The 22,806-nt window shown below is 55.1% G+C and overlaps 1 protein-coding gene across 1 annotated transcript in view; it reads left to right on the forward strand.

Annotated features, from left to right (window-relative positions):
* Positions 1 to 2,464: 2,464 nt before the first annotated feature.
* The window catches only part of VWA5B1 (von Willebrand factor A domain containing 5B1), a 29,419-nt gene continuing 9,077 nt past the window's right edge, over positions 2,465 to 22,806 (forward strand). The window contains exons 1-14 of the mRNA XM_087755317.1: positions 2,465 to 2,506; positions 8,038 to 8,215; positions 8,511 to 8,678; positions 9,029 to 9,251; positions 9,439 to 9,581; positions 9,872 to 10,003; positions 10,270 to 10,394; positions 13,458 to 13,634; positions 17,136 to 17,246; positions 17,330 to 17,532; positions 19,041 to 19,155; positions 20,685 to 20,870; positions 21,146 to 21,341; positions 22,366 to 22,553. Coding sequence (XP_087611443.1) covers positions 8,077 to 8,215; positions 8,511 to 8,678; positions 9,029 to 9,251; positions 9,439 to 9,581; positions 9,872 to 10,003; positions 10,270 to 10,394; positions 13,458 to 13,634; positions 17,136 to 17,246; positions 17,330 to 17,532; positions 19,041 to 19,155; positions 20,685 to 20,870; positions 21,146 to 21,341; positions 22,366 to 22,553 — 2,106 coding nt within the window. The 5' untranslated portion in view covers positions 2,465 to 2,506; positions 8,038 to 8,076. The remainder of the gene's footprint in view (positions 2,507 to 8,037; positions 8,216 to 8,510; positions 8,679 to 9,028; positions 9,252 to 9,438; positions 9,582 to 9,871; positions 10,004 to 10,269; positions 10,395 to 13,457; positions 13,635 to 17,135; positions 17,247 to 17,329; positions 17,533 to 19,040; positions 19,156 to 20,684; positions 20,871 to 21,145; positions 21,342 to 22,365; positions 22,554 to 22,806) is intronic.

A 22,806-nucleotide genomic window follows, 5' to 3' on the forward strand; every position in this document is an offset into this window, starting at 1 on the left:
TGGTCCCGTAAACTCACCTGGACTGGTCCCAGGCATGAGACAGGACTGGAAATACTCCTCTGCGGTGCCTTGATGTTTAGAGATGGTGCCTGCCACCAGCTATTATCCAACCCTGGGTGGGTAAGCCACAAGCGAAGAGATGGGACTTCTGGTGAGCTCAAATTCTATTTTTAGCTTGTCCTCCCCCAAATTTTGTCTCATTTACGCCCCTGCTGCAGCCCATCTGATTCCTCAGCTGCCGCTCCCTGGGAGGAGGTGGCCCGTATCGACGGTGGGGTTTCCTAGGCATGGCCAACATGGAGAAGATGAGGAGGAACGAACGCCAGTCGAAGGCCCCCACGAGCTGCTTTGGCATGTGGCAGCACTTTTGAACATCACGTTGATGCCCTCGACGATGCAGCCTCACCTTCGGTGCTAAATATTAGTTCCCCCTAAAACAACTCTGTTTCTGTGCTCCCGAGGTCTCACATCTGCCTCAGACTCCATGTCGGATCCTGCTCTGTTTTATAAATAAATATGCCGCAGCTACCAGATTTGTTGGTATGAATCCCAGGATTTCTCCCGACATATGTTATTTGCTTTGTAGGAGCCAAAAGCCATAGTAAGCAAACATTTTAACAGGCGCTGGAAACATGGGACGTGGGCTTCTTGGTGGCTGACTTATTTGTCTAGCAAGAACCATAAATTCTCAAGCTTCAGGGCTTAAGTCAGGCTCTGGGAGTTGGGCTTAGGGAAAAAGCTCTCGACTAGGCATTTGCTTGCAGAGTTTCTTGCCGTTTCCCCTAAAGCACGTCCTTCTCAGTGAAGACAAGATGGTTCATTAGGGACACTATACATCTGGTCACCCTGGTCCTCCTACGACACGGACGTACACTTAGGGAGGAGGGGGAGAGATAAAATGCTCCAGGTTCATCTGAATGCGGATGGAAAGGGCGACGTGGGGGTTAGAGGGAAGAGATGTGTTAGCACTCGCCCGGTGGGTGAGTTCAGGGGCTCGGGCTGCCGGCGGTGGTGGATTTACTGCCAGGGATGGGTCTGTGGTGGGACACTCAAACCAGACTGATCTGCAGGTGGATCCACGTCTCTGCGTAGGACGAGGCGGGGGAAAAAACCTCTGTCCTCCTGCAGATCACTGCTGCGTCGGAGAGCTTTTCCTCTCGAGGGAGACGGTGATATTTCCAACGCTAGCGAGCTACCTGTCAGCAGCAGCGCCGTTATCACCGAATTTAGGTAGCAGCGAGGAGGAGCTTTACCCATCGGCGTGCTCTGACCCAGGCTCGGCGTCCAGCTCTGCTTTGGGACAGTGGCCGAGTCAGTGCCCTTCCTGCTGCCTCAGTTTCCCCTTTCATCTACAAGTTGTTTTTCCTGCGTTTAAGTGTAAGCTGCTTGGGGCAGGGACTGTATCCTGCACAAGCACATCCTGCTGTTAGAGCATCGTTCCCCTTTGCCTGCGGGGAGGGTCCCAGGCTGGGGGGCTGCTCGGTGAGGGGCTTTGGGATGTGCCTGGGGAGGAAAGGGTGGATGAGCAGAGAAGACAACAGCAAGGGGGGAAGAGGGAAGATCTGGCCTAGGGCTGAAGAAGACCCGATTTTGGGGGGCTTTAGGATGCTTTCCTTTTTTTTAAAAGACCAAGGGGAGGACAGAAGTGAAAGGCGATGGGGGAAAGGAGGTTTCTTCCCCTCCCAGCAGCAGCTGCAGAAAATCTCACCCTGGGGAGACAAGTTGTGGTGATGGGTAAGACGAGTTTGGATGCCGGCTCGCACCTGCCCTTTCTCTGCCAACTTGCCCATCTCAAGGGCATCTCCTCTGCCGGGGTGGGCTTCGCCCCTTCCCCTGCAGCCCCCAGGAGCAGGAGGGGAGCGAGGGGAGGAGGCACGGAGAAGCCAGCGGTGTGTGTACAGGGTGATTGTCATGGTTACCTCCCTGACAAAACAAATGGCTCCACTTAATGATGGTCACCCAAACAGCTCCGGAAAGTGTGCGCTCATCAGCTGGCTGCCAGTGGGAAGCCGGGTGCTTGCTCCGGGAAGCGAGAAAGCCTCCCTGGCTCCCAGGCAGAGCTTCGCCAGAGGGGCACATGTTGCTGCAGGCGGTTAGGTAAGCCCCCTTCCCCATCCCAGACCCCCAGCGACCACCCCGCAGTGCTGGCAGCCCCAGCATCCCTGCCCCATGGAGAGGGCCCTGGGGAGGGCCCGGGGGGGGCGAATGCCACAGGTTGCTGAGGTGGCTGTTGTGCATCGCTCCCCCCACCCCAAGCCCTGGCGCTTGCTCTCTCTCCCTCTCTCCCTCCCTTTTTCTCTCTCTCTCCTTATCTCCGTCTCTCCGTGTCTTTCAGAGACAAAAGCAGTCTGAAGCCGTGCCCGCCGCCTTCGGGATTTCTTCTGCCCTTCCTGCCCCCCAAGCCCAGCTGCGGGCAGTTGCAGGGGCTTGCAGGAGTGGGTGAAGTTGCTCCAACCCCCCCATCCCCTTCCTCCTCCTCTTCCTCCTCTCTCTTCTTCCAGGAAAGGTAAGAAAAGCAGTGGCTACTCTCCAGTTGCTCCTGCACCTTTTTAGCAGGCTGGGCTGTGTGTGCTCTGCAGGGGTGTGAGTGTGTGTGTGTGTGTGCGCGGGCTGTTACTCTCCAAGGCTGTGCACAATCTCAGCACAAAGCCGCTCTGTGAAGAGATCCCTGTCATAATATTTCTGCAGGCACAAGCCCACACTTTGCAAGCTGCTGCTTCCCTGCCTTGCCTTTTCCCAGCTGGATGGTGAGCCCCTGAGCATCCCTCCCCTTCCCCGAATTTGTACAGACATTAATAGTGACTGTCTTAATCTCCCTGCAGGGAAAGCAAAGGAGACTGGATGGGGGGGACGATGCTGGGGGGGCCGGGCTTTTGCTCTCCTGGGCAACCAGGTGGGATATCCCAGCTGCGGACACACTGGTTTGGGGGAAGGGAGGACTGACCTTGGCAGGGTGAGGGGGACTCTGATCCCCCCGGTAAGGGTCAAGGCACCAAGGACTTGGCTTGCATTAGCCATGCTTGACTGGGGCAGGACAGGGGTGGATGGAGAAGGGCTGTGCTGCTCCTGGGGGCCCAGCGTGTCTCCTTGGCTCCGGAGGCTTCCCACGGACAGGGCTGGCCGCCTGGCAGTTTTAGCGCAGCCAAAGCATGTCTGGGCTAAAACCTTCCCTCTGGCTTAGCCCAGAGATCTTCTACGCACCGGCGCAGCTGTGAGCCCAGCGAGGCAGGGGTTAACTAAACCCCATATCAGAAACGCTGTCTGCACAGGGACGTGATTGACGGCTTTAGAAATGGGGCTTGGGACATGAATCATGGTCCTTGAGACCCAGCTCTGGGGCAACATCGACAGCCCGAGAGACCTGCCAGGGGTATGACTGACAGTCCCCGAAATCTGGCTCTGCTGGGGCTGTCAATCACATCTCAGCCTGGCACTGCATCACCCCAGGTACGGGGGTGCATTCGCTGGGTGCCCCTCTCGGCAGGGTGCTGGCAGGAGCAGCGCGCTCCCCCCACGTCCCCCCAGTCTCCGTATCCGAGGCCTCAGGGTGCCCCTTGGAGCTGCACTGTCCGGCTCCCAAAGCGATGCCTGCCTCTGGCCAGAAATCTTTGCCACCGCTTTGGCAGCGGGGTACCACGTTGTGACCCCGCAGTGGCTCTGGGGTGAAACACAGCGGCTGTTTTGTTGGTTTTCCCAGCAGGCGGGATACCCTGGGCTTGCATTTTGAGGCGAGGGGAGGCTGGAGATGGGAGAACAGCTACCAGAGCTTTTCATGAGAGGTTCCCACAGCTCTGCCATGGTGGATCCGTGTCTTTTCCAGGAGGTGCTCCTGCCAACCAGCAAAGCCTCCCCTCCCTGTCCTGTGCAGGGGCCTGGACAGCAGTGCTGTGTGTGCCGTTTAGGACACTCTTTGCTCCTACTGCTTCCTAGAAATGTTTCAGGGGGTTGATCCCAGTCCCCTGGCAAGGTTTGAGCCTCGGGCTTTGGGGGAGAGCAGCTGGACGGGTCCTGCACGTCTGATGCAGGTCCACGCAGCTGATGCGGCTCAGGTAGGCGAAGTCAGGGGTCCCCCAGCAGCGTGGTCACGGCTGCTCCCCGAGCCGTGCTGCCCCTGCGAAGCCAGGGAAATACCGAGGCATCGCTCTGCTTGAGAGCCCCGAAAGTCTGGGAAGCGCAGGGCTTCTCCTGTCTTGGTTTTGCAAACAGATGGGAGTTTGCTTCCCCGTCCTGGTGGCCCAGCAGCCTCCAGAGATGCTAACGCAGTGTTGTGGTGCAACAGGCACCCCAACACCAGCCGGGGCTGTCTGTCCAGGGCTGTACATCTGTACATCTCTACAAGGCACGCCGGCTGTAATCATCCTGACAAGCCACTGGATGTCAGTGTTGATTGATACAGATGAAGCGGAAGGAATATTTTAGCCAGCTGCAGAAAAACAGTCATCCTCCCAGCAGTGCGGATATGAGCCAGGTCTGGCTTGGACCTGGAGGTGAGACTTCCAAGGGAACCCATCTGGGGCTGGTAAGGGGTTACAGCAGGGTGGTGCAGCGATTCAGCAGCCCAAAAATGCCTCCGGCGCAATGTACAGTACCGGGGCTGGGCTTCACACGGCTGCGTTCATGTCTTGGGGGGCAAAAGCAGCTGGGGCTGCCTCTGGACATCTGCCTTTCCGACACCAGGGCCGGGTGGGGACATGCCGCAGGCAGTACACGGTTTTATCCCAGCTGCCAAGCGCTGGTTTGGGTCTTACTGGCCTGTTGTCAGCTGTGGGTGCCAGGGACCCTGTGGTGGTGGCACTGCTGGGACCCCAACCTGGTTTTGGGAGCTGTGCAGAAGCTAGGCTGTGTGCTCATGTCTACAGCAGTCATGGTTTGCTCTGTTTGTCTATTCAATGCATGAAAATACACCTTAGAAGAGCATTATTCTGCCTCTGTCTTTACTACACAGGCTCAAAAGCCAGATTTTTTGAGGGCACATCAGTGCTTAGAGATGCAGATGGGCACCCAGGTGCCTCTGAACAGCTCTCCAGGCATCGCACCCCCTTTTCGGGCACATAAACACCCTTTGCAACCCACTCCTTTAAAATCCAGCCCCAAGCCTCACCCATGTGCTGGGGCAGGTGCCTGCAGCCAGGTGGAGCGGCTGGTGCAAGCTCTGGGCGAGCCTGCGCGTCGCAGTGCCGTCTGCGCTCCGAAGCAAAGCCCTGCGCACTATGCACGTCACAGGGACCGTCTGCAGGCGTCGGTGCAGCATCAGTGCCTTCCCCGTCAATTGTGCACAGAAATGGTCCAGGGGCATAACCTAGAGTGAGGCGAGCACATTACCAGCATCCCTCCCTCCTCCATGGCTGTGAAGAGGAGCAGATTGTCAAGGAAAGAGCATTTACAAAGCAAGGAAAAAAAAAAAGAAAAACACAGGATCATGCCCGTGTGCCAGGTCCTGAGCGTGGCTGGCCAAGGGATGCTTTCTGTCCCCAGCCCTGAGCTGCTCCCTGGCCGATGGGATTACGGGTGTGGGGTATTTTCGGTGATGCAGCAAGCTGGCTGAAGGTATTCACCAATGGTTTTCCCTTCTCCTCCCGGGATGCCAAATGCAGCATGAGGCCGTGGGTCGGGAGGCATCTGGCTGGGTCCGTGGGATGGCCCCACGCCTGCTGCGCGCAGGAGGCAGGGCACGTTTGGTGGCAGTGGCGGAAGACGGGGTGGATGCAGGGATGCCCTGTGCAGCAGCGATGCTGGTGGTGATATTTGGGATGTGGGATCCTGCCAGCTCCCATCCCGAGGGTCCAGCCCCGCCACCTGAATGGAGACTGGGTGCAGGTCCCGGAGCAGCAAAGGTAGGACGGGGAGCAGCTGGCGGGGGGCTTGGCAGCGAGCTCCTGGGGGGGCACAGGAGAGAGATGCCAGCTCTCCCACTGCTTTCCCCCACGCCAGCCTCCCTGCTCTCTCCCCTTTCCACGCTGCAGTCACTTGATGGCGTTGGCGACATGATCTGCGCCGAGCAGCCCCTGGGCTGTGCTGGCAGCAGCCTGCTGCCTCCCAGCCCTGTCCCAAGGGCCTTCATGGGGGAAGCAGCCGGGATGAGCCCTCCGAGCCTTCCCTCTCCTCGTGGGGCAGTTTTTGTAGCTGGTGTAGCAGGCAGGGCTGGTGCAGGGCTCCTCTGAGCCGTGCTGGAGCTGCAGGAAAGGTGCAACTCTCCTGGCGAGCTTTATACAGGACATGGCACAGGGCTCTGCGTCCCGCCAAGGGTCCCTTAATGCTTGTGCTGGCCTGGGTGATGCAGAAATCCCCGCTGGCAGAGCAGCTCCCAGGGGAGGCACGTCCTAAGCCTCCGTGCAGGAGAAGTGAGGGGCTTGGATCTCAACCATGGCTCTGTCGTAAGTCACCGCAGCCAAGAGAGCTGCCAGGCTGAAGTCACGCTCCTCCTGGAGCCTGAATTCACCTCTCTGGCAACCCCATAATGAATTCCCGTTGTGCCTAGCTGGTAGAGAGCATCTTCCTCTTGTTATTTCTTGCTTGCTTTCTTCCCTAAGGCAAAATAATCCCCCCTCCTTCCCCTGCCTGGCATTTAGTCATTTCCCCATACCTTGATGGCCTCTGCCACATCTCAGCAGCGAGATGACCTTCATTGTAGCAGGTGAACTCTTGCCAGCTCCTGACTTTACAAGCCCTGTTAGCATGGCCTGGAGCATCCCGGTGTGTGATGGCCTCCCCAGGGCTCATGGAGGACTCCCATGCCGGAGCAGCTGAGCTGGACATGCTCCTGCGTATCCTGGCCATGTGGGTTGCATCCCTCTGGATGCATTCCCCAACCCCCACGGGCAGCTCCTGGTGTGAACGGCCTTTGCAGTGGAAGGAGAGGAGGATTAAATCGTGAACGGCCGAGGCTGTTGGCTGGGAATCAGAAGTGTGCCTTGAGATACGGCTCTCCTTACTCCCCTCCATCTTCTCCTCCTCTGTTTGATTTGCTCTGGTGCCCTGGCTGCTCTCCCCCATCCCGACCAGCCCTGTTTGCTCTCCCTTGCTCTCCCTTGCTTTCCCTTTTTCCTCCCTTCATGCTGTTTTCCTGCCCGAACGCCCGGCGAGCTCGTGGCCTTGATGTCTGCCATTCATGTCTTCCGTGGCATTTGCATATAAAGGTGGTTTTAATAACGTAGGACTGCTAGGAAATGAGAAACTGATGTATTTCACTGCTGCTGGCTCCTCCTGGGCCTTGTAAATCATTGCATAAAGCATTGCAGAGCCAGCCAGGGAGAACTGCTGCCTAGCAACTTCTCCCGATGCCCTGGGGGAGCTGGATGTGGCCCGAGGGCTACCTGAAAGGTCTCCTTTGAAACCCTGGGTCTTGGGGGTGATGCGCTGGAACGGAAGAAAACCTGCTCAGGGAAAAGGGTTGAAATGTAATTGGCAGAAGTAGCCACTTTGCATCTGAATGTCTCGGCTAAGCAAAGCGGAGGGATGAGTCAGCCTTTGCAGAAGGGATCTGGAGATGCGGGGCAGCAGAGCCGCGCCACCGCCCCGAAATGCAGCCGGGACCGGCTGCCTCCGGGTGGGCAAGGGCGTGGGAGGGCAGGGAGGATGCCTGCCTCTGCCTGCCTGCTCTTCCCACAGGCTAGAAGAAAACTCTCAAGGTCCTAGTCTTATCCTGGAGAAACTTGTCAGTTTGGAGGATAATGAGAAGCAGGAGAGCCAAAAAGATGTTAGCCCATTCTGCCCAGACTCAAGCAGTAGGTGGGTGCGGGAGGTGGTGAGATGCGTGATCCACCGCTGCAATGTCGACCTCTGGGGCTGCCTGTCCCCAGCCAGGCAGGATTAATCTGAACCTCCTCCCTTGTGCCGGTGGGGATTTGGGGCAAGCCTTGCATCTTCCCACCAGGGTCTTGTCTCCATCCCCATCTCCACCAGTGGAGCCATCAAGCCCAGGTCTCGTCACCTTTCTGTCCTCAGGGCTGCAGAAGCCAAAATGAGGTGGCAGGGACACGCAAGTGTTTTGGGCACTCAGGGCTCCTCGTTCATTCTCACCCTTCCACCTCTCTCCAGCTCGCTGCGGGTGACCCCACCGTCACCAACCCCGGGAAGATGCCAGGGCTGATTAACCAGACGACCCGCTCCCCGCTCCCCCTCTCCGCGTCGGAGGTGACATCGTGCGTCAGCGGCTATGCCTTTGGGATGACAGCCTTGCTCACCTACCGCAACCCAGAAGCCCAGGCTTTTGAAGGCAAGTTTCAAGGGGTGAAGCTCCCAGTGCAAGGGCTACTATGGGAGTTTTAGAGGTGGGGATATCGCAGCGCTGGGTTTCCGTGCATTCCTTAAACCTTTAGATCTTTTCAGGAAGAGTAGCCAAGGGTATTGTATCCTCGATTGTACCCTCAACAATCCAGGGCTACAATTTTTGAAGCGGGAAAAGTCCCAAGAGCATGCATGGAAGTGCCAAGAGGGAGCTGGCCCCTGCGGTCCTGGCTGGTGGGTCCGGGCAAGCGTTTGGTGTTGCTAAAAAGCCTTCTGGCTGGCAGGTCTCTTTGTCTACCCCTTGGATGAGTGCACCACCGTTGTCAGGTTTGAGGCGGCCGTGTCCCGGCGTGCTGTGACAGTGCAGATCAAAGACAAAGCTAAAATAGATGACATGTATTTTGACGGCTGCAGCCTCCCCGATGGAAGAGCTCGCGACGGAAGGGGGTCAGGTGAGGGGGTCAGGGGTGTTTCACTGCATGGGGTGGCTGGCTGTCGCATGCCATGGCATCGAGGGGGTTCCTTTTGAAAGGCTGAGCCTTGGGTCGTGGTGCTCATGTCCTTTCAGTGTCTGCCAAAAGCAGCAGTGTCATCCATTTTGGAAAGAGCTGTTGCTTCTGGACAGCTGAAGGAGTGGTGCAGTGGGCTGGGGCTGGGGCTTTTTAGAGAAATGCTGATGTGGGCAGTGAGGGCTGGTTTCGGCATTTGATCCAGGGCTGAGGTGGTCGTGGGAGGCCAGGGGAGAAGCATTTTCCACAACTGTGACACCGTATCTCCCTGGTGTGGTTCTCTCTCTCTGCAGGAAGGATCATGATGGATGAGGACTTGGAGAGGATTGTTTTTGTGGCTAACCTGGGCATGATTCCTCCTCTGGAAAGCATCTCCATCTTCATCAGCACCTCCTCCGAGCTGCAGACACTGCCCAGCGGGGCTGTGAGGGTCCTTCTGCCGGCTGTGTGTGTCCCCAGGGTCCCCCAGCCCAGCCTGGAGAACGCCAGCAGCCTTTCCAGCCACCAGCTCCGAATGTACAAAAAACCACGGGATGGGATCTGTCTGGGACTGATCTGGGGGGATGCAGGACTGGCAGAGCAGAAGTCTGCTCTTGCTGCGGGATGCTGGAGAGCTGCTGCAGGCTTTACCTCCAGCAGATCTGCAGTTCTTGGGGGGATATAACATGTGCACAGTGTTGACTGGGGTTCATCTCACCGGCAGGGACAAGCACTACTGTGGATCGGGGAGCCCGGAGCACGGGAGCAGGTTCTGCCTGGCTCAGCTGCTGGAGAGTGAGGCCACCAACCCCTCTGAGTATGAATTCAGCTTCCACCTGGAGATCCGGGGGCCGTGCTTGCTGGCAGGTAGGAATGCCAGGGCCGTCCTGCTGCAGCAGGCTGGTTTATCACCTTCTCAAGGCAGTGTCCACACTCTTCCTCCTTCTCTGCCCCCCCGCCCCAGGGTAGAGTCTGTTTTGGCAAGTTAACTGGGCTGGGGTGGATTTACCAGTGCAGTGCTGGTGTTACCGTGGGGCGTTGATATGGCAGAAACATCGCATAGTCCGCTTGGTTCCTGTCCTCTGCCATCTTGCTCTCTCTTCTCCTTGGTCTTCCCCGTCCTCGGTCCCTAACCGCACCTCTGTTTCCCCGGCCAGGCGTTGAGAGCCCCACGCACGAGATCCGAGCAGACGCCGACCCCTCCGCGCGCTCCGCCAAGAGCATCGTGATCACACTGGCCAATAAACACACCTTCGACAGACCCGTGGAGATCTTGATCCATCCAAGTGGTAGGTGGGCTCTGCTTCCTCTCTGCTGGTCTTGCCCCTTCCTGGGACATTCCCCCGTAGTGCTGGACACAGCTGGATGAGCTCTGGTTTTGCAAGTACTGTCAGGGGTTAGGCTTGCTAGGAGATAATCCCGGCCCCTCTCAGGGTTGCTCATGCTGCCCAAGCTCAGAGATATTGCTCTGTCTTCACAGCTGAGGGTGCCTGCATCTCTTGCAAACCTCAAGGTTAGCTGAGGCTGTTCTTCACCCGATTCTCTGCATTTCCAGAGCCCCACATGCCTCACGTCTTAATGGAAGAAGGTGATATGACGCCTGCAGAGTACGAACGACACCTGAAGGGGAAGAACGATTTCATTAAAGGCACTAAGAAGGACCCCAGTGCTGAGAAAAAGGTGAGAAGCAAAAGCTGCAGGCGTTAGCTGAGGCTTTCCTTGGGACTGGAGCTGTGCAAGTAAGTGATTGCTTGCTTGCTTGCGTTACCAGATATTACACTGGCCCAATAAGCTCTGCAGCATCCTCCCTCAGAGAGGGGCTTGTGTGGAGGAAGAGGGGAATATTCTGCAGTGCTTTGGATAAATTGAGTGTGGAAGAGGCTCCGAGATGGTTATTGTGTGTATAATTAGTACTAGTCTAGCATAGCATAATTAGATAGGTACATTGTTATAGCATTAAGGGTATTATAATTATTGCAATGACATAGAATAAAATATTCTTTTAATTGCTCAGTAAATGTTTACCATTTCTGGATAGCTGTCAGAGAGAAATAAGTGATTTTACTTAGAATAATGAGCTGAACTGAAGACAAGGTAGGAGAAACTTCTCTTTGTTCTGCTGATCAGCAAATAGAAAAATATCTGCTCTGGGATTTGTGCCTCGTCTTTCAGCAATTCTGAAGCAGTGAGTGACAGCCTAGCACTTCTGAGCTGCCACATCAGTGTGTCTGGGATGGGTGAAGAATAGTGCACTGGGCAGAGCCTTCTGAATTTCCAGCGGGGAGTCTTCACCTGAGGCACACATCGCACTTGTGTAACCACGGCCCCGGGCTTACTGTGTCAGCTCCCTGTTTTACATGCACAGATGTTCTCGTTTGCGACCGGGGATGCTCATTTCCCCTAAAACTCATTCTCCACATGTCTGAGCCTGGGCCCCCGCTTGGCAGACATCCCGAACCTGCTGCGAAGGTGCCTCCCTCTGCTGCCGCAGTTTCTCCTTTCACCGGAGACACATCAACCCTCTTCTCTTTCCTTTTGCCCTTCGCTTTCTCTTGCAGCGCGATGCTGGGATCAGGACTGCGCTTGCTCACACGGCAGGCGTCTCCTTTAATTGTGTTCAGCGTGCGGCAGGTGGAACGAAATGAAACTCCCACGCTACGGCTCAGATGGCTCTCTAATTATTTCTGTGTCTTTTAGCACGTCAAATTATCTGAGGGGGGATCATTCCAGAGCCATTTCTCTGCAGGAAAGCCACCTCTTTGCCCCAGGAGGACTGGGAAGCAACTGCACAGAGAAGGGCAAGAAGCAGAGAAAAAGCCCTGAATATCTGGGGTAGATTATGGGCTAGAATTGCTGCTGCTCAGAGCATGACACTGGGCACCTCTCGGCTTAAATGAATTAGCCCAGAAATTTCAGCGGTAAATGATAATTAATTCTCATCCCTCGGTTTGTTATGCAAAAACCTTGGATGCTCGTCAGCTAGCAGGGTGGTGGGGACGAATGCACACTGGAATCAACTCTCGGTTGACAAGATCTGATTAGTTTACTGTAATTGGATAATGGGTGAAGGGGAATGGAGGAGAGGTGGGGAGAAGAGACGGCGCAGATGAGGTGCTTGCTTTGCTGGCTGACCTGTAGCAGCAGCTCCGAGGCTGTTTACTGAAGGCTTGTCTGTAAAATTCACTCTGAAGTCAGTGGGAAATCCAGGTTATGGGCTCATCCTGATCAAGCAGGGATTTTATGTCTTGGGTCCCCAAGCGCATCCCAGGGAGTGCTGCGGGCAGGTCCGGGGGCACAATTCAGTCTTTGGGCAGGGACAGCAAGGATCCCTCTAGTCTGAAATGTGATAAACATCCATGCTGGGAAAGATGTTAAACAAAATAATGTCATACGGCTGGAGGAAAATGGGGATGGAAAAAGCCCTTCCAGTTCCCAGAGAGTGATTAATTTATACTCCAAAGCATGAGAGTGAAATGCAGGAGGATGAGGGAGAGCTGGGGTGACGGCGAGGTACTTGTTCCTGTGAATGGGAGCCGTCTTTTCGCAGGGGTCAGAGAAGCAGCACTCAGGCAGCGCAGCTGAAAGCGAAGCCTGCGTGTACATGTTGATCCGCAGGGACTCTTGAGTTTAGTGAGTTATGTAAAATAAAGGTTGGTCGTTAGCTCGTAGATCTAGGAATATGACTCACGGCTGGAGAAAACAAGCCCAGTTATTTAGGGTCTGGTTTACTCCTGGTGAAGCCAGCAAGAAACAGCAGCCTTTGAAAGAGGAAAAAAAAAGGCAAACAAAGGCCCCAGGGCCCGAGCTGCTTATTGCGGTGGATGTTTCCACACTGCAGACCCAGGGATGAAAAGCCACGGGCCGTGCTGATGTGGCCCCGGAGCTCCCTCGAAAGCAGCCACGCGCTGATTCACTGCAGCCGTGGCTATGACCCGGGACTGCTTTATAGACACACAACAGCAGATTATAAACCCGTCACAAGAGGTTTTTTCCAGTTTAATTTTATCACATTTTTAATGAAGATTGATACTTGAAAGTAATGAGGCAAAATGCAGAGAGCCATCAGAGCTATGTACAGTACAGAGACATACATCATGTGGGTTCCTATCGAACGATGTCCTGAGCGACCAGTTCAGCTTTCCAAAGCGTTTCAAGCCATAGAAAGAAAAATGATAAAAGAAATGAGCAGAAAAAACAGCAAAGCAGAGGCGGCAGGAATGAATCAAAGTGGTGAATACAGCGTGCTGAGGGCTGCATGTTCTTCTTCACTTCATTATTGAGCGCCCATGGACAAAACCTCCAGTGTGCCTCAGTGTGATGCTAAACTGCACTAATGAAGCACATTTTCGGGAGGGATCTAATGAAATGTTTGGAGAATCAGTTTTGCAAGGTGCTGCGTGGGGCCGAATCTTTTCATTTCTTCTCCAGGCTCTCATCCACATGTGCAGGGGGTCCCCGATTTAGGCTTTCTGCCAGCCTTTGTCTCCGGGCAAAGCGTGACAATGGCTGGGAGGAGGCAGGAATCCCGTTCACCCACGGAGCAGCTCCGCAGGGGGTACAGACAGAACAACCTGCGGCACAGCCTGAGCTCAGGTGTTGTCACCGCTGAGGCCAGAACAAGCCGTCCCTGCCCACAGAAGGCCATGCACTTCCATCTTTGGGCTCGCAGCCCTGCTCTGATTTCCCTCGAGGTGAAAAGGGGCAGAAAATCAACCTCTCGAGGTCTCTCTTTCTTTCTTGCAGATGGAAATCATCAGGAAGCGGCTGAACAAGGACATCCCCCACCACCCCGTCATCATGCTCAACTTCTGCCCGGACTTGAGGACCGTCCAGCCAGACCTCCAGAAAGCCCAAGGAGAGTTTATCTTCCTCATAGACCGCAGCAGAAGCATGAGCAGCGTGAACATCAACCGCGTCAAGGTACCACGCAGGAGGGCAAGTGCCTGCGTGCCAGCGAGGGGTGAATATTAGAGAGCAGTGGGGGTTGTTGAGTGCTGATGAGTGTTCATTATGAGGGGATGGGGGGTAATTATATGCTGTAGCTTTAGTCATCTCAACCGTGTGGCTTGTTAGGTACCTGCAGCGAAGCTGACTCTGTTCTGTTCCTCTTCCTCTTCTTCTTATCAGCGCATCAAATGCAAAGGTGTTTTCTTTCCCACTCTTTGCTGGCTTGCTTGTCTTCTGCATCCCTTCTCCAGTTCTCCCTGTCTCCAGGAGGGCTTGGGTGATTGCTGCCTAGGTGGGAAGCTCCAGGGAGACCCAAGGGATACTTCAGGGCGATGTGCTAACCATGCATTAGGAGACGTTTTGCTGATGGGCACCTCTGTGCACCCGGAGAAGTTGTTTGAACATGATGCATCCCTTTTTCAAACACAAATGAACACCTGCAGTCTGGTGGAGGATTATGAGAGGTGTGCTGAGACGTCTGGATAAAAAAGGGGCTGTAGAAAGGCCTTGTCATGATATTTTGTAGGTCTGAGGTTCCCCTGTCAGGTATGGCTCTTACCCAGCCGCAGGTTGCCCCACGAGGGCTGGGCTTGGCTTTGTGCCACTGCCCGAAGGATCTGGAGAGGCTCCTGCCCTGAGCCCGCTAGGGACCACTCTGTCCATCAAAGGGGAAATCACTCCCGTAACTATTTAATTGTCGTTATCCCTGCCTAACGCACTTTGGAGGACAGGTTGGTGTCTGATGCCTGCCAGCTGGCAGGTCCTGGTGAGAAGCTGCAGTCTCTGGCAAAAGCTCTTTTGGAAAGTTTCTGTCTTGATTTTCAGGGCCAGGTAAGCCCCAATAGCTTGATGAATATCGCATCCTCCTGAGCAGGGCATGGGTCTGCGCTGCCCCGTGCATCTTTGTTGAGGACAGCGAGGGAATTGCAGAGGCAGGCTTCATCTGAGGGGTTTGATTCCATTTGGATGTCTGAGAGATTCACCGAGCTGGTGTGTCCCCAGGTGTCCTGCTCACACCCTTTCCTAACACAAGTGCCACCCAGATTGGGACCGAAACGCTCCCCTGGGTACGGCTGCACCCCTTTCTGCAGGACTCGCTGCCCAGGGCGAGCAGCAGGGAGCATCTTCTAGCCCATCTCCTTACCCATCTGTCTCCGGTTTCCATGGGAACTGCCAGAGGATGGCCACCTCCGGCAACAAGGATCGGGATGCCGGGGAGCCTGAGGACGGCTGCAGCAGGTCCCCTGGGATAGGGAGGCTGTCCCCTGTCCTTGCATCCACCAAAGGTGGTACCCCCTTCCCTCTGCACCTTTCGGAGCCTGGGAATCAGGATGCATCTCTGCCCCAGGCCAGATTTTTGCTTTCTGACTGGCAGCGTGGCTGGGTTTGGGCACCACAGTCTCCGCAGCTTCCACGGAGGCTGGTTTGTCCCATGGGGATGGGGACCCTGCAGGGACATAGCCCTTCTCCAAGAGGTCCTGAACTGGGACTTCCATCCGCAGGAGGGCTGTAAAAACAGGAAAAAGGTTGTTCCCCTTCTGCAAAAATATTTTAGGGGAGGCATCGGAGATTTTGGAGGAGATACCTCAAAGGAGAAAAACACTGTCTCTCTTTTGAGTCCCCCATCCTTGTTTATGACTTGCAAATATCAGGGACCTCGTGGCAGGGGCTGTTCTTAGTGGGTTTGGGTGGGTTACACTTGACGGAGACATTTGCATCGTCCTCAGCTTGCTGGGCGAGTGGCGTGGCAGGGCTCGGACGTGCGCAGCGGGGAAAGCTGAGCTGCAGAGCGGTGGTGCTGGCAGAGATGCAAACGGGGAGGGGATGGTCCGGCGTGGGCTGGCTGCCTGCAGCCGGGAGGACGCGGTTCACTGACGAGCAGGAGGGCACTCGGCCAAAATGGCTGGGGTGGAAAGTTCAGGGGTTTAAATTTCCTGCAGCTGGTTCCTTTCCCGTCCTGATGCAGCCAAGGAGAAGAGCCAGGCCCATGACAGTGCCCACACCGGGTGGGCTCGCTGGCAAAACTAGACTAATAACTGGGAATTGACTTCTCTGGAGGCAAACATCTCTTCTTATTGAGCTGCCGTATAGATATCGAGTGCAACAGGATCAAGATCAATATTTACCACAAGAAGCAATAAATCTTTCCGCTTGCTGAAACAGAAAGCAGGCATCGGTTGCCCACTTTGGGAAAAATATTTGGAAATCTGTTTTTTTCCTTGTAATTAGTTCCGAGGTGGGATGTCAGTGTTGAGGTTTGGAAGAGTCAGCATCCCAGGAACCATCTGGGAAGCAGTGGTATAAATATATTCTCGTAGGTTTGAGATAACAGCTTGGTTTAAAGTCCTCTGGAGCCTGTTAAAGGGCAGCCCCGTTCTCGTACGTTATTTCGCTGATTCGCAGTGCTCCGGCTCTGCCTTGCTGAGTCTTACAGGGGTCGGGGACCCCGCTGACCTGCCACCCATCTCCCTGTGGCTCTTCCCAGGCGGGGGGGTTCTCTACGTGCAGCTCCAGCACCCACCTTCTGCGGTTCCTCGGTCTTTGCCACTGCCTATGACAAAGCAAGGAGGCTGCTCTCGCTCGTTTGACCTTGGCAGCTCTTCTCTTGGGGCTGGTTTGAGGGTTTCTGCTGCCCTAGGCAGACTGGCAGGAGTCTGCCTTTATCAGCATATAAGCAGAACCAAGCCGCTCCTGCACCTTGCCAGCACTTTGCTTTAAATTGGCCTCCCTCTCCTGCCACGCTAATTGCTCCTGCTGCCCCTGCAAGCTCAGGAGCTCCTTGGGTAGCTCTTGCCCAGTGGCTGCTAACACAAGCTCCGTCCTGGAGTTGTCCATGGCCATCACATGTCTGAGACAATTTAAATTGCTCTTCCCTTATGTAAAGACTAGGAATAGGCGAGTTAGATAACAACCTCTGGTGAAGAAAATAGCTTAAAACTGTCTCTCCCAGTTATTTTAATGGATGCCAGCTATGAATACAAGAGAATTGGGGATGGGGGAGGCTTTTCCTTTTGTGTAACTTTAAGCTGTTTGTTTATTTTCTGCAAGTTTGGACATTGAAATGCATTGCGTGTCGCACTTCTCAATTTCACACTCTGCTTCTCACCCACTAGCTCCGTGCTGCAGTACCGTATTGCAAGCACAAATTTAATCAGTTAAAAACAAACAGAAAAATTTGTTCAGCTCTTTTTTTTTTTTTTTTTTTGAAGGGTCCCCATTTTCCTCCTTGCTTTGGGACCCAAATATCATTAAGGGACTTTGGAATGAGCAGAGTAATATGCAGTGATTTCATATGCAGTGCAGTTCACATGTGAAAGAAACAGTTGTTTTAATATCAAATGCACGCAGACAAATGACGGTGGGAGTAAGGTGTGATGGCAAGGTAGGACCTGGGCAGAGCTTGTACTGGTGAAGCTGGGGCAGCCGGGGAGGGACCCAGCGTGCTTGATGTCTGCTTGCTTTCCCCCCCCCCAGGATGCCCTGTTGGTCATTCTCAAGAGCCTGATGCCAGCGTGTCTCTTCAATGTCATTGGGTTTGGATCCACCTTCAAGACCCTCTTTCCTGCCAGTCAGGCTTACTGCGAGGTGGGTGAAGGGGGAGCCACATTTCCTTGGTGCTCAGAGGCCGCTGGTGCAGAGGCTGACCATTCTGCTGCTCCTTTGGGCAGGAAAGCCTGGCCATCGCCTGCGAGAGCATCAAGAGGATCCGGGCTGATATGGGTGGCACCAACATCTTATCGCCTTTGAAGTGGGTCATTCGACAGCCCATCCACAGGGGCCATCCCCGACTGCTCTTTCTGCTGACGCACGGGGCCATCAGCAACACGGGGAAGGTCCTGGAGCTGTTGCGAAACCACTCTTGCTCCACCAGGTACGGAGGGCAGCGGGAATCACCACCACGGGGGCAAAATCCTGGGGGACGTGCTTCTCCTTGAACATGGCTCCATCTCACAGACGTACCCGCTAAAGAGATAGCGGCAGGAGAGATTGCTGGTATGAGGCATGGGAGAACCTCAAAGGGTTTGGAACAGATCCCAGAAGTTCAGATGCTTTTTAAACAATCAAAAGCAGGATAATTGGGCTGACAACTTCACAGGCTCTCGTCTGATGCTTCCTGCTAGGAGAGATTGACACACGAACAATCTTCCTTGCCGGCTTGTTTTATTTTTTTAAAGCACATCTGGGTCTGGCCCCAGCTGCTTCCAGGATGGGGCTGCGCAGAATTGAATATGCTGAAAGAGAGCAATGTAAAAAGCAGCTAATTTGTGCATCGAGCTCCCAGCCTGGTTCCCCAGCCCTGATGACAGGCTGGTCTGGTTTCTCCTCTGCCTCTTTAAGGGGCATGAAACATAAGAAAAATGGAAGAAAACCTCATTCTTCTTCCATCCCTCAGCCTTCAGGGCTTATCAGGGAAGCTGCTCTGTCCTTTTTTTACTATACGGAGGTGTAACTGCTTCCCAGCTGTATAGGGCAGCCCACCCCTCGCTCTTACAGAGGCGTGGTGGTGGGCTGAACGCCATCAGTCAGAGCGTGGTCTCAGGTGACCCTGGAAGGCAGTGCCCAGCGCACCGCCAAGCCGTGTGCGTGGCCCCTGTCTCAAAAGAAGATCAGAGCCTTATTTAAGAGGGTGTGAGGCTGACCTAAGATCTGCAGCCAGCTGGGGATTGAAAACCTCTAAGAGGAAAACTCCTCGTGCAGATGCAGTTTGCTGCTGAAGGTGGTTTCTTCCTCAGCTATCCCCTGCCCTGGCCGAACGCCGTATCCCACCCATCCCCATCCCTCCTGGCTTCCTACCGCATCCATCCCCACCGGGCACTGCTCGCTCCTGCCCTCCCTGCCCCAACTCCAGCTCAGCTCTGGGTTTTCAGCCTTCAGCCAAAACCAAATCCTGACTCACTGAGCTGGGAGTCAGGGGAGCAGCCTCGCCTGGCTGGTTCCTCTTTCCTTGAGAAAGCGTTTATTTTAATTGTGAGCAGAGATAATTACTGGGTCTTTAGTGCTATTGACCACAGACACTCAGCAGGGAAAAGAGCTGAACTGGCAGCAAAGCAGCTTGTTTGTGTTTGCAGAGGAGGCAAGGGCTTGGGGGCCTGCTGGGTCCTGCTGGGAAGCCCCTGAGCGTCGCAGCTGAAGGCTGCTCTTCGGGGAAGGGATTTGTGGTCTGCTGAGAAGAAGGGGCTGGCGGTTCCCAACCCTCCTGCCAGCCACCTAAAAGAGGAACTGGTTTATTTTCCTCCGGACATGCTGGATAACTGCATAGCAGTGGGATAAACCCGGGCTGGGGGGGGTCTTCTGCCTGCGGGGAGTGGGTGAGCGGCGTGGGGCTGGGAGTTGGGATGGCTTGTCCCCTGGATCCGGATGCTCCCTGTCCCTTTACAGATGCTACAGCTTCGGCATCGGGCCAAATGCCTGCAGGAGACTGGTTCGGGGGCTGGCTGCTGTGTCCAGGGGCATCGCCGAGTTCCTGGCGGAGGGCGAGAGGCTGCAGCCCAAGGTACGGCTCCCTGCTCCCAGGGGACCACCTCGTCAGGCTGTAACGATGCTCTGGTTCAGCGAGGGGGAGGCCACGGCTCACTAGCGGGTCTTATTCCCCATCCTGCTGCTGCCTTTCCAACTCCCACTCGGCAGCAGGTGGGCGAGCGGGAGGGGATGAAAGAGCATCTTCATCTCCGGCTGTCAGAGGGAGTGGGAGGGTGTGTTTACCCTCCGCACAGGGATGGGGAGAAGCGATAGCCGCGATACCGCAGCTTTGGCTTCAAAGGTAACTGCTGCCTCAGACACCGGCGAGGGCAGAGGAACCGGCATCAAAGCAGCCAATTAGTTTTGAAGTCAGGCTCAGCCCTGGCGTTGCTCAGGCAAGAAGTACCCAGGGTTTGAGGGAGAGGAATACGCTGCGATAGCTTTGCCTGTTAAGCCAGCTGTAAAGCAAAGAGGGGAGGCTCTTCATTTCCACTCTCCCCATGAAGACTGTGTAAACCGATGTGCCTCAAACACACCGTCAGAATGGCTCTGTCCCCTGGTGAAAGCACGGTGCCTAGCCCGTCTTCTGCTGGATGACTAAACCCAGAGAGAACTGGGTCTTTAGCTCCTAAATATCTCCAAAAAGCTGGCTCCTACCTTCCTGATCTCAAATGGAGGAGTTCAGCAGTCCACCCCTCTGCAGGAACCTGGAGCACACAAACACCTCTCTAAGACAGATTGGCATCAGCATTTCTGATGTAAATTAAAAGCAAAGACAGTGAAGGGAGAGGTTTTTTTTATCGAGCTATTAATAAAGAGCTTTGCAGGCTGTGCAGCTTGGTGCCTTCAGCAGTCTGAGGCATCAATTAATGGCCTTATAAAACACAGCCTGGTGTGTCTTCCTGAGCCTGTGAAAAAGCAGTGAACAATAGAGAATGTTTGAGCTGTTCTGCCTCTAAATCTGGTGTTCGCTTCCCCTGGTGTGCAGGAAAGCTCTTGTAGATGGCTCCCTGGTAGGTTTGTCCATGAGATATTCACGGATATCGGTCTTCTGCACATGTGTCATTGGCAGAGCATTGCTGATCTCCGGCAGTGGCTTGTGCCGGCAGGGACCTGTACCAAAAATAGCAGTGCTGTCAGTCGGTGCGTGAGTGTCGGGGCTTGGGGCAGGGCCGGGGCTCGGACAACTGAAGGTCAACAGCTTTTCCTGGGTGCTGGGGGGGAGCAGGGGATGCTGCCTCGCACCGGAGCAAGATACCTCTGGCCACAAGCTCCCACCTTTCTCTGAGCTGGCAACATGCAGTGTGAGATCAGCCCTGGGCTTTACCAATATCTGCTCTGCTGCCCTCAGTATAACCGTGCCAAGGGGCTGGGGGTGCTGGATGGGTATCAGAGCAGTCGAAGAGGGAGCAGGCTCCCATCTAAGGTCAGGAGAGGGTACAGATCAGCTGATGGATTTGTTTGGGGAAATTTTCCCCTTCCCCTGCAACACGTGGCACGTGCAGCGTGGCGCACACCACGTCCACTTGCTGCATAACCGCTCCCCTTTGCTTTCTGCCTCAGATGATCAAGTCGCTGAAGAAGGCGATGGCGCCGGTCCTGAGTGACGTGTCCGTGGAGTGGGTCTTCCCCGAGAGCACCGAGGTCTTGGTTTCCCCCATCAGCACCAGTTGCCTCTTCCCTGGTGACCGCCTGGTCGGCTACGGCATCATCTGTGACACCTCCCCGTACATCTCCAACCCCAGATCTGTGAGTCCGTGCTGTGCTGGCTGATGGGGCTGTCCCGGGAGCAGGGGGTGTTGGTGTGCACGTGCACAAGCAGGCTTCTCAGCTCCTTGTGCGTGGTCAGGAGGTGTCTCTTGCTTTCTTGCTCTGTTCTCAAGGGAGATGGTGGGTGAGACATCGGGGAGAAATAGGAGCTCAGTGGATAAGGGTGCTGGTGCACAAGCAGTGGCTCCTCTGGGCTGGAAGGTGGCTGGTGGATGCAGTGGTAGGACCTATTCCCTCTCTCTGCTTTTCCCCAGGACAAGAGGCGACGTTACAGCATGATGCGTTCCCAGGAGTCGGGCAGCTCTGTTTTCTTTCACTCCCAGGAGGAGGGAGCAGGCATGGAGAGCTGGAACCACTCCAGAGACTCGGAGGGCTGCTGCCCCGTCGAGCGTGCCCCCGATCACCTGGTGGTGGGCAGAGATCCTGGGGGAGAATCGGACACAGACACCGGTCAGATTTTCCTCTGTACAAGTGTGGGTGTGATGCCCCTGTCTTTCTAATCAAGCTTCTGTCTCTGCTCTGCCAATTTGCTTGTCTGACAAATAAGTCTCTTCGGCTGTATCGCTGCAAAGAGTCAGAGGGGTTTGCAGGAGGGATGACAGATCTCCCGAGGCTTGAGCGAGTCTATTTGGTTTGGATGTTTTATCCAAACCTGTCAGGAAATCAAGGGAAGCCCTGGAGAACTGGCTTCCCTGGAGAATTTCAAAGCAGCTCTAGCTTTGGCCACATAATTATTTACAAGCTTCCCAAGCTGCCCTCCGGTGTGCGGAGAAGGACAGGAGTGATCAAACGGGGAGCCCAGCTAGATTGTCCCTGCACCTGCAAAGCCGTCGCTTCCCTGCAAGCCCTGACATTGCAGCTCAAGGTCAGGAGCGGGGTGGGCAATGGATCCAAAGCCCTGTCCCCAGGGTGTCACCCCTCACCATCACAGTTCGGCTGGGCACTTGTGTCAAGCAACATGTGGCATAAAGCGGCTGGTTGCACCCCAGAGCCGGCTGCATTTCCATGCGACGAGGAAACCTCTGTTACTCACGGGACGTTCTTCCCGTATATTCAGAGAGGAACTGTGCTGCGCATCCCCTCAACCTTGTCAAAAGCAATGAGAAATCATGCCTTTCCAAATGAAATTTTACTCTGACAGGAGAATGTCTGCATTAATGAAATTTCATTAGTAAACACTTTGTCTTCTCCAGGGAGGTTTGGGGAGATGCAGTCAGGCTTTTTCTGGCTGAAAACTGCTCAGACGAAACCTCCCCAACCTGCTCTCCCGACATCCCCAGGAGTTTTGAGAGTAGGCTCTTATTTCCTTTTGTGGTTTCGGTGCTTCGCTTAAAACAGGGCAGGGCTGAGCGTGGCCCCCTCGGCCCCAGGAGGACCGCAGGGCTGGGCTCCCTGCTGCCCACCCTGAGCCAAGGGCGGACGGTGCTGGCTGGTCCCGCTTGGAGCGGAGCTGATCTTCTCTCCCACCATGCAGGAACGGACGTGAAGGCTTCTTCCAGGAGACGGGCGTACAGCACCACCCAAATAGCTGACCACGAGCCCTGCAAGAAGGTGCCCACGGCCAGTGATCCCGGCACCACCCTGGTGAAAAACCCCCTGCGGAAAACCCAGCTGCAGGACCTGCAGCAGGTCAGCCCCGAGCCCTGGCAGGTGGATTTCCAGGTACGTGACCCCCAGAGAGGCTTCGCCTGCAGGCGGAGGCCAGCGTGCAGCAGCAAGAAAGTCTGATGCATAGGGGAAAGAGCCTGGCTCACACTAGTCCTGATATATATATCTACGTGCCCGTGCTTTGTGCTGCAGCACATCACAAACACGTAGGAAACAAGCCAAGCAGGCAGCAGAGTGCCATCTTGATATCCCATAGCAGTGCCTCCCCACGGCAGCCCAGCTTTTCTTTGCTAAATGCCTCTCCCCT

This window comes from Nipponia nippon, unplaced genomic scaffold (assembly GCF_047370975.1).
Source record: "Nipponia nippon isolate SJK-2023a ecotype South Korea unplaced genomic scaffold, ASM4737097v1 scaffold_19, whole genome shotgun sequence".
NCBI classification, from domain to species: domain Eukaryota; kingdom Metazoa; phylum Chordata; class Aves; order Pelecaniformes; family Threskiornithidae; genus Nipponia; species Nipponia nippon.